The following is a 10194-nucleotide window of genomic DNA, read 5'->3' on the forward strand; positions in this document are numbered from 1 at the left end:
ATATCAGAGAAACTTGACAGCAAAAACGTGACAGTCGAGAGACGAACTTGTGCTCAGGGGTGAAACTGTTGATTTTTCTTCGCTAAATAGTGACTGATTAAAACCCCTGGGTTTTCTTATGCAACCTTGTGGCCCTGGGCTCCCAAAAAACCACACTTTCCCTTTCCTCGGCATCTGCTGGGGACTCCAGGAACGCCGCTAAGTTTCCTCTGCGAAATTTCTCCCGGCGGTCGCAGCCGGCAAATCCTCAGGCTCTTCCGTCCCTCCGAGGACAGCCAGACACGAGCCAGAGGTAAGATTCAGCTGGCCTTTCGGTCATCAACGCTTCTTTAATTTAAAAAAAAAAAAAAAAAAAAAAATCCTGGGATCTCAGGGTCGCTGCTTCTGCGTTGGGCGTTTCAGGCGCGAGCGGGACGGTGTCTGCTCGGGCTCCGGAGGTGATGGTTGGCTTTCAGAAGTGGAACCGGGATGCACAAAGGACGGCGAAGTGCCGCTGGGATCAGCGCGATGAGTTTCTCCTGGCAAATCCTGCCTGGCCTGCGCCTCAGTTTTATAATTTCTACGATTACTAAACATTCTACGATGTTTGGTCTAGGTGTGATTACCGTACCCTGCTTGCAAAGTGCTTCATTTACAGATAAGTGCTCCAAAAAAGCGTTTTTCGGGTGTAAAGGCATTTATAGCCAAAAGGATTGCAACGTAGTACAGCAACACCCCCTCCAATTAATTATATTTTTTAAAAAAGCTAATAAAAGCTAACACAAAGCAAGGGGTACGGCTCCGCATTTACCAGGAACGTAACTCAGGATCCCAATTCCCGGTCTCACCAGCCCGTTTCCCGTTTCCTAGACGTTCTTGCTGAATGAGCCCGTCCTTTTTCGGTTGGGCTTTGGGTTTGGTTTTTTTTTTTATTTCGGTAAAAGCGGAGATGGTAAAACCTTAAAACCTCGCAACGCAGCCCGCAGACTCCGCCTGCATTTCTAACCCGGGACTTTTTTTTTTTTTGGTAGTTTTGGTTTTTTTGTTTTTTTTTTTTAATCCCTGTTTTAGACCGAGCACAACGGCAAGTTACTGCAGAGCCCTGTGACAACCCCCTGCGAGGTCGCATTAAACTTCCCTTTGCGTCACCGCTGCTGTTTTCGAAGGCAAGTGCGTTTTCACGCCGGCAAAGTCTGTTGAAGGCAGGGGAGGGAAGAACCCGGGGAGTGAAAGCGGGGCCGTGGTTGGGGCACTTTCCTTCCTTCCAGCTCCCCGCCGACGGCCTCGCGCCCGTCCTGGCTCCGCTCGGATGCCGAACATTGGGAGGCGATGTTCACTGCTCCCCCTTGAAGCTCCTCCGACCCCCAAAACAAAGGCCAGGAACCAGCTTTGCTTCTCAGGAGGCTGAGGCTGGTTTTCAGGTGAGGATTTTCCACTAGATTTAAGTAAATCTGACGCCAACGTCAGATTTTGGCCAATCTCCCAAGACGCCAACGTGCTAAACAGGGACAGAAAGGGCGCTACGGATTCAACTTCAAACCATCCGACTGAGGTCGGTGTGGTGTTGGACACCCCCGTAACCCCCCAGGACTGCGTAAACCAACCGTTAACGATCATCCCGTGGGTCAGGCTAATTCTCCCCCTGCCGCGCGCTGACAAAACAAACACACGAAAGCATTTTGCAGGGGGTTAGAGAGGAATTCAGCGCCGAGAGAAGCCCTGACACACGCCTGCTCGCCCCGACGGGCATCACCAAGCCACGAACGGCTCCCCGGAGCCTCGTATTTTCATTCTTTGCCGTCACCAACCGAACGCAACGCGTTTTTATTAGTGGAAACCAGAGAGAGAGGTGCAGTTTGCCAGCACAATGGCCAACCCAAATAAAAGGCGCTCGTGTCTAAGCCTTTATCTCGCTTTCGTGCGTTTTAAAAGCACCGTCTTCCCTAAGGAGGGGATCCGGGCAAGAACAAACCTTGGGGATCCCTGACTTCTGCTCAGCGTCGGCACCGACGTGTGCGGGGAGACCCGCGTGCCTGTGGTGAGCCCGGTTGAAAGCTTTCCGTCCCCGCCGAGCAGAGGGCAGGAGCTACAGCGCTCGTGGGGCGCACAAAGGTTGTGGATTTACCCTTGACGCTGGCGATGAGGGTTGCTACGGCAGGCTGGACGGCATCCCCGGGCAAAGCAGGATACATGTTCAGGAAGGAGGAGACGGCTTGCAGTAACTCTGCCAGTTTGCCTTCAACGGAAGCTGAGATAACTTCTCCTAAAATTAAGAAGGGGAAAAATTATGATTTTTTTTTTTTTTTTGCACGCGTAAACTCTCCTCCTCACCTCTCCCGGGAGGAGCTCACTTCAGCACAGCGGTACGGGTACCCGGCTGTGTTCCTTAAATACTCGAGTTCTGCATGAAACAGAAAATAAGAAATGCCGAAGACCGAAGCAAGCAGAAAACCCACGTGCGGCGATGGGATGGATGTGGAAATTGCCCGGTCACCAGGGCCAGGACCCTCCGTGAGCCCCCACGCTGCCTTTTGTCCGGGTTCTACTCCACGAGCCCAAGCGATGAACGTCCCCGCTTCCTTCTGCAGGAGCATCGTGTATCGTCCTGTCTTTACATCCAAAGGCTAAGCTCCGTGGGAAGAACATCGTCCCAAGCCGAGCGCTCGGAAAGATGCTCGGCGGAAGAACCAGCCCAGGCAGGTTGAATTTCCATGTAGTTTGGTGGCTGCTAAAAGCCGACGTCTCGAAGCCAAGAGCGCCGCGGTGGTTAGGGATTGGCTCCAGAAGCGTGGCCAACCCAACTGGTCGGGCGTGCCTGGGGGAAGGCCGTCACCGTGGCCTCCAGCTACAGCTTGCGGCCGTGGGTGGGGCAGGCAGGATCAGAGGGAATTCGGGATGCCTCCGTGGGGAGGGTGGCTCTTCTCCGGGAGGCTGCTTCTTCCAGCAAGTCGTTAAAGGGGTTTTGTTAATGCTGCCAACCCGCAGCTCCTAGAGCAGCGCCGAGCCTGTGATAATTTTCCCAATTCTCAGTTTAGGTCTATTTATTGGGCTCCAGCCTGGAGCGTCCTGCGAGGACGGAGGCTCTCCGGGGAAAAGGGGGAGAGGGGGACGTGCCGGATGCGGCACTTCTTCTGGAGCCTGTTTCCAGGCTGTGACTTGGGCTCCCACCTCTCCCCAGAGCGTCTCCAGCTTGAGCCTCTTCTCCTCTCCTGACACTCAGACTCCTTCCCAGCGAGGAATCCCGGTTTTCCCAATGGGGTCAGCGCGGGCACCCTTTTTTCCAGCCCGTTTAACTCACCCGTGAGTAATTGCAGCTGCCGTCAAGGGCACTCGAAAGGTTTTTGCATCGCTTTTGGAGGAAACCTGTGCACTTAGATGGTTAAGTGCTCTGAAATTTTATCTATTGATGCAATTCATTACGGGAAAGGACGTTTACATAATTAAATATCTGCGCAGCAAGAAGCCACTCTGAATTGTCTGAGGGCTGCCTAAATTCATCGTCTTACATAAATAATGCAGCAAGAATGAGGCAGGATCGCTTCTGCTGAACAGAATCTGCTGGGTTTGTAAGCAAACAAGCGGATTGAAAAATATTTACCTTTTCGGAAGAGCTCGCGGAAGTCCTGAAGTTTCCCGTCGATGTTTCTCAGGTGTGTGGTGACGCGAAACACCTCCATGGGGTCCGGGTGGCCGGTGCCGCCCCGAGGACTCTGGATCAACGCCGGCCGCTGGCCATGGGGCTGGTGGCCTGGCGGGAGGCATCTGCCTGGCCATCCGGCTGCGATGCCGGCGGGAGCGGCGTTGTCCCGGGCTCCCGGCCCGTTCATGGCAAGGTGCAGAGCTTCCCCGAGTCCCCGGTGGCTTGAGCCTTTTTCTCAGGCTGGGTTTTGGGGCGCGCACCCCCCAGGTGAGCCCTCAGCCCGGCTCCCCCTCATCGAAAGGCGGCGAAGCGGCATTCTGCAACGGCCGCTGGAGAGGCGAGACAAAACACTCGGAAAAAAAAGGAAGGTAGGGGATGAATTCTCATGTTCTCAGCATTTATTCATTTTGCGATTCAGGAGAGTTGCAACCGGTGGTTTTGGAGAAATGACCGAAGCAAGTTTGAATTATCCAGTTTCTTCACATCCTTCCCAGCAAATGGAAACCCAAGTTTAGGAAACTTTTTCTTAGCGAGGCTTGGATATCAAAAACAAGCCCCAAATATCCATATGCAACAGCGCTGCATTTCCGTATCGGTCTCTCTTATTTACCATAACATTATCTGCAAGTAGGAACGTTGGTTTCGGCGAGCTGTAGAGAGCGCCTTCCATCGCTTTCATTGTCCTTCCTCAGCTAAATCACGGACGGGGAGAAAGCCATCGCCTCTCCTGAGAAACCCCTGGGTTTACCCCAAGTGCCGGTGTTTGCTGGTGAAACCAGAAAACGGAGCCGTTGCCGATGTCCCCGCTGCATCGGGCTCCCGAATCTCCGAACCCTCGGTGCCTCCGCTGCTACGCGCAGCCTGCGTGGGACGAGAGAGAGAGACGAGTCTGCAACCTTGGGGCAGGTGTCAGGCCGTGCGGATTTTCCACATTCCTCTTGGGAGTTGTGAAATTACTCACTTCCCAGCCTATCTGCTGCATCAGACCCGTCCTCCTGCCCGCCTTTCGTTAACTCTCTGCTGTCCGAAACTCCTCAGGCGTCTGCGGCGTTCCGCCCGCGCCGGGGTATTTTTTTCTTTTTACGGAACGGGAAGGCCCTTTGCGAGGAGGTTGTGCCCGGCACGGGGAAAAGGTAAAGCAACAAATTACGTGGGATTATTCCCAAAAATTACACAGACCAACTGTAAGGTGGCATGTTTGAGAAAGTAATTACATCAGAAATTGCTTATTTGCACTAAAGGACGCTTAGATACTGCCCTAAGCATCTAAACACCCTTTGTTCTGTGTCCTACAAATAGAAATAATAAGCCCCACGCATGCAAGCAGGGCTAAACGTCTTAAAAACGGCATAGGATCCGTCAATCGGGAGGATTTTCATCTCTGACGGAACTAGAAATGAAGAAATAATGTTTGCGGCTGGTTTTTTGTAGGGTTGCTCTGCTCCTCGCCGCCAGCGTGAAGCTCAACGCTGCACTCGCTCACCAGGCGCAGCGTCTTTTGGAGCATCGCTGGGACTTGATGAGCCTAAAGGTCTCTTCCAACCAAAAATGATTCTCCGATTCTCCGCTGCCTCCCCTTGTTCTCCCATCTGCAGCGACTCCAGCCCACGCGCTGCCTGGTGATGTTCTTTTCTTGGCTTCCCAACTATTATCCTAGAATCATGGAATGGTTTGGGTGGGAAGGGACCTTAAAGGCCACCCAGTGCCACCCCCTGCCCTGGGCAGGGACACCTCCCACCAGCCCAGGTTGCTCCAAGCCCCGTCCAACCTGGCCTTGAACCCCTCCAGGGATGGGGCAGCCACAGCTTCTCTGGGCAACCTGGGCCAGGGGCTCACCACCCTCAACATGAAGAATTTCATCTAATATCTAACCAAAATCTCCCCTTTTTCAGCTTAAAACCGTCCCCCCTCGTCCCACGGCTCCCCTCCCTGATCCAGAGTCCCTTCCCGGCTTTCCCGGAGCCCCTTTAGGGACTGGAAGGGGCTCCAAGGTCTCCCCGGAGCCTTCTCTTCTCCAGGCTGAACCCCCCCAGCTCAGCCCGGCCCCACAGCAGAGGGGCTCCAGCCCTCGGATCATCTCTGGGGCCTCCTCCAGCCCCGCTCCCACGGCTCCGTGTCCATCTGGTGCTGAGGAACGTCTCGTGCCGTATTGCCAAGCTTTATTAATTACGAGGAAAGAGCGACTCCATCTCTCGCTGTCATCTAAAGCACGCTTCTAAGCGTTACGGCTTCTTTTACTGGGTGAAAAAATATAAAAAAAATAATCCAGAAAATCAAGCAGAGAAATTAAGCACTTGTTTCTCTCTACGGTGATGATGACGATGGTGTCCCGCGCTGGCAGGTTCACTTCTCGCCGTCGCCCGGTCTCCCTTCCTTGGCCGGTTCTTTCACACAACCACCAAGAAAAGGGCAACTTTTGGTTTTGTACGGAGGAAAATTTGGTGGTTAAGTTAAAAAACGGGCGGGGCTGGTACAGCTCCACTTTTAATATTATTGGCCTTTACGTAAATTCGGGTGGAGAATGTCCTTTTATTGACACGGAATGTCTATAAAATGTTGTTCTGTGGGAACGAGAAACAGCCGGTTGATAACGGCCAAAAACGTTGCCCTTTGCCTCCCTCCCGTTGCTCCCAATTTGTCATTTATAACTGGGTTTTGTTTTTTTTTAAACACAGGACGTGGCCCGAGGCAAATGGGATATTGCTTCGTCAGCGGCCGCCAGCCAGCACAGCTTCGCTCCTCCGCCTGAAAGCTCTTTTGGGTGCGATTTGTGCCTTTTCACGCGACGTCCATGCGCCGTAGAGCATCCCAAAGGAAATGCCCTTCTTCTGCCCGGCGCGGAGTCTCCTCCCAACCGTTTGTTTTATGGGACTTCTCCTCCCTCCCTCCTCTACCTGTCAGACTTGCTGGGCGAAGAGGGGGAAGATGAAGTGAGAAAACAAGTCGAACGAGCCTCTGTCTGTCTCCGACATGCGCTTCCCTTCCCAGATCCTTCGTGGATCCAGCAAAGCTTTTCTAAACCCTCTGCTCAGCTCCCCGCTGATACAGGACCAAACCTGAGCAAATTAATGCTCCCTTTCCCCCTTTCTCCTGCTTTTTAGACCCCTTGATTCGGGAAAGAAGGGGGATGCGCGCGGCAGGATTCCCCGCAGGCTCCGTAAATGAGATTTCTGGCTACGGAGAGAGTCGGTTTCGTACAAATCTGTTGGATTTGAGAGGACAGAGCGGAGCGATGTTCGCTAAGGATGTGCGCAGCCCCGGCAGGATTGGGACAGGCGGATTTTCCGCCTGGGATGGGATTCGGCTTCCCGACGGATCGCTGCCGGGCTCTCTGCTGCCAGAGACGGCAACGGCTGTGAGCAGATAACGAGAGGTGGCAGGTCACCAGCACGGCGCCGCTGCGTTCCGGCTACGGAACAACCTGCTCCTCGGCAGGATTTGTCCAAAACCTTCACTTTTCAGCAGCGTAACGTGAGCAGTGACGCGAGAGATTTCTCACTTAGCGCGTGGGTGTCTGTCTCCCAAAAAAAAACCCCTCCCCGTATCGGCTTCTCAGAGGGATTCTGTTCCCGCTGCCGTTTCCCACAGCCTCTCCGTACCCCCGTGGCAGCGCTTGGGGGTTTTTTTAATGCAATTCACATTTTTAGAACTCTTTAGCGAGTCATTCACTGAATGCCGGCCTCTGGCAGTTAGTTTTCTTCTAACTTTTTTGGTAAATACATGACAAAGACGTCACCGTGAGGATTTTTTTTACTACTCTAGGTCCCAGGGTGCAAAAAAGAAAATGTACTTCAGTCGAGGTCGGAATATCCTTATTATGCCAACCAATTTTCCGGGTATGAACAGCCATGCGCAGGAGTAGAGCGCATTTGCCTTAAAACAATTCAATTTTTGGAAAACTAAGGTGATTTTTGGCGCAATTCTAGAATAGAGAGAGACGTTGCTGATCCGGAGATGGCGGGTGGGGACAGAGACCCCGACCGTCTCCTAAGGAGACTCTTCACCGTCCTCTTTCCTCCCCTTTTTCTTCTCCTCCGGCGTCTTCTCCACCTTGTACTTGAGGCGGCGGAAGGGGTCGGTGATGCTCCTCCTGCTCAACTCGTCAAAATCCTCCGCCAAGAGAAAATTCCGGTCCACCAGCTCGGCGGCTTCCTGCCAGTTTCGGAAGCAAGCGGGTCCCACGCGCTGGATCTCGTCCACGGCGTTGCCGACGATCACCTCCCCGTCGGGCCTGAGCACCACCACCGCCGGCACCTCGGAGACGCCAAAGCGCAGCTCCAGGTCCCTGTGGGGCAAAAACGGGGTGGAAACCTCAAATCGGCGAGGGAGCCTCATCCTCCTCTCTGCTTCCTCATCCTCCTCCCCGCTCCTCATCCTCCTTGACACTTCTCATCCTCTCCTCATCCTCCTTGACACTCCTCATCCTTCTCAACACTCCTCACCGCTCCTCATCCTCCTCAACGCTCCTCATACTCCCTGCTGCTTCCTCATCATACTCGCTGCTTCCTCATCATCCTCGCTGCTTCCTCATCCTCTCCTCATCCTCCTCACCGCTCCTCATCCTCCTCGTTGCTTCCTTATCCTCCTCCCCTCTTCCTCCTCCTCCCCGCTCCTCATCCTCTCCTCATCCTCCTCGCTGCTCCTCATCTTCCTCGCCACTCCTTGTCCTCCTTGATGCTCCTCATCCTCCTTGCGGCTTCTTCGTCCTCCTCCCCACTCTTATCCTCCTTGCAGCTTCCTCATCCTCTTCGACACTTCTCATCCTCCTCACCGCTTCCTAATTCTCCTCCCCACTCTTCATCCTCCTCCCTGCTCCTCATCCTCCTCGCGGCTTCCTCATCCTATTCTCTTCCTCCTTGACACTCCTCATCCTCTCCTCATCTTCCTCACTGCTCCTCATCCTCCTCCCCGCTTCCTCATCCTCCTCCCCGCTTCCTCATACTCCTTGCTGCTTCCTCATCATCCTCGCTGCTTCCTCATCATCCTCACTGCTTCTTCATCCTCCTCCCCATTCCTCATCCTCATCAACACTCCTCATCCTCTCCCTGTCCTCCTTGCGGCTTCCTCATCCTCCTTGACACTCCTCATCCTCCTCACCGGGCAGGATTCCCGCGGCTGTCCCGGTGCAGGGTTACACAGAGCCCATTCGCTGATTGTAACCCGCTCGTTTGCCCGTCGCTGCTAATTAGAGCCTGACGCGGATCTCTGTGGGGCCGGGGGTTTGGACATCACGCCGGGGTACGGGAGGTGCAGGTCGGCGGCTGGGACCCGTTTTAGGCCGCTTGAAATTTTAACCTGCTCCAGTTCGCCCTCAAAAGGAGCTGGAAATAATTCTGGGTGTTAATCGCAGCTCGTTCTGTCGCTAATGAGGTTACAGTAAACACGCCGAGCGCTTCCAACCCGCCTGGCTGCATCCATCTTTCACACTACGTCTCCTGCCTGGGCGGGGGGGGCCACGGCTGACGCGGCTTTTCGAGTTATAAATAGTGCGTTATAATATCAGAATACAGAGATATCAGCAAAAAGCAAGAAGGAAGGAAGAGGAAATATTCCTTCTGCTTTATAAATAGGTGCAGCCAAACAGCTTTGGTATTTTTTCCCTTAAAACACCGCGCTGACCGCTGCAGCGGGGACTGAAAACGAGGGAAAACATCTGGAAAAAGAGTCTAAATATCTAAAAATAAAGGCGGGGGGGGGACGCGTACCTTTTGAAGGCGTCCCCGAAGGGAACGGCCAGCCAGCGTTTCGGCATGCTCCTGAGGAACGCGCTCTGCTGCTCCTCCGTCTCGTCCCGCGACACGTACACCAGGACCAGCTGCGATGCCCGTTCCACGTAAAACTCGTCGGTCAAACGGAGGAAGAAATCCTTGAGGATGGGGGCGAACTGCCGGCACCGCGGGCACTGCCCCGACCCGAAATAGAGCAGCAGCACCTTGTTCTCCAGCGCCAGGCCCAGCTCCCGCTCCGTCTCCACCTCGTCCCGCTCCCGGTTGCCCGTCAGGACCTTCCCGGTGAAGAGGGCGGCCATGGGCGATGCCGATGGACCGATCCGGTGGCCCACGGTGAGCTCTCGGTGGTGGGAAGGGATGCGGAGATCCCCGGAGCCCCCCCGGCTCCCTGCCCCCGCCGGCGGCGTTTATTGATGAGCCCGGAGCCTCCGGTAATCGGCTTAAAGGGGAGGTCAGTGCCTGGGGGGGCGGTGACAGACCCGGGGGCGTGCGGGGCCCGGGGGTGTGCGGGGTCAGGGCCACGGGAACGCGGGTGGTGCGGGTCCCGGGCCGTGCCGGTCCCGGGGATGCCGGACCCGAGGGTGCGGGTCTCAGGTGGGTGCGGGTCCTGGGCCATGCCGGTCCCGGGGGTGCAGGCCCCGGGCCGTGGGAACGTGGGCAGTGCCGGTCCCGGGACGTGCCGGTCCGATCCTAGGAGTGCGGGACCTGGAGGTGCGGGTGCCGGGCCGCGGGAACGTGGGGAGTGCCGGTCCCGGGGGTGCGGGGCCCGGGCCGGTTGAACGTGGGCGGTGCGGGTCTGGGCCATGATGGACCGGGGGATGCGGGGGGGCCGTGGGAACCCAGTTA

General features: G+C 55.2%; 1 protein-coding gene across 1 annotated transcript; it reads right to left on the reverse strand.

Moving 5' to 3' along the window:
- Positions 1-7288: 7288 nt before the first annotated feature.
- Positions 7289-9754, reverse strand: NXNL1 (nucleoredoxin like 1). The gene is made up of 2 exons (XM_054183516.1): positions 9325-9754; positions 7289-7904 (listed from the first exon to the last, which is right to left on the reverse strand). Exons 1-2 carry the CDS (start codon positions 9645-9647, stop codon positions 7607-7609), a joined length of 621 nt encoding a protein of 206 aa, XP_054039491.1. The 5' UTR covers positions 9648-9754; the 3' UTR covers positions 7289-7606.
- Positions 9755-10194: the final 440 nt, after the last annotated feature.

This window comes from Rissa tridactyla, chromosome 25 (genome assembly GCF_028500815.1).
Source record: "Rissa tridactyla isolate bRisTri1 chromosome 25, bRisTri1.patW.cur.20221130, whole genome shotgun sequence".
NCBI classification, from domain to species: Eukaryota; Metazoa; Chordata; class Aves; order Charadriiformes; family Laridae; genus Rissa; species Rissa tridactyla.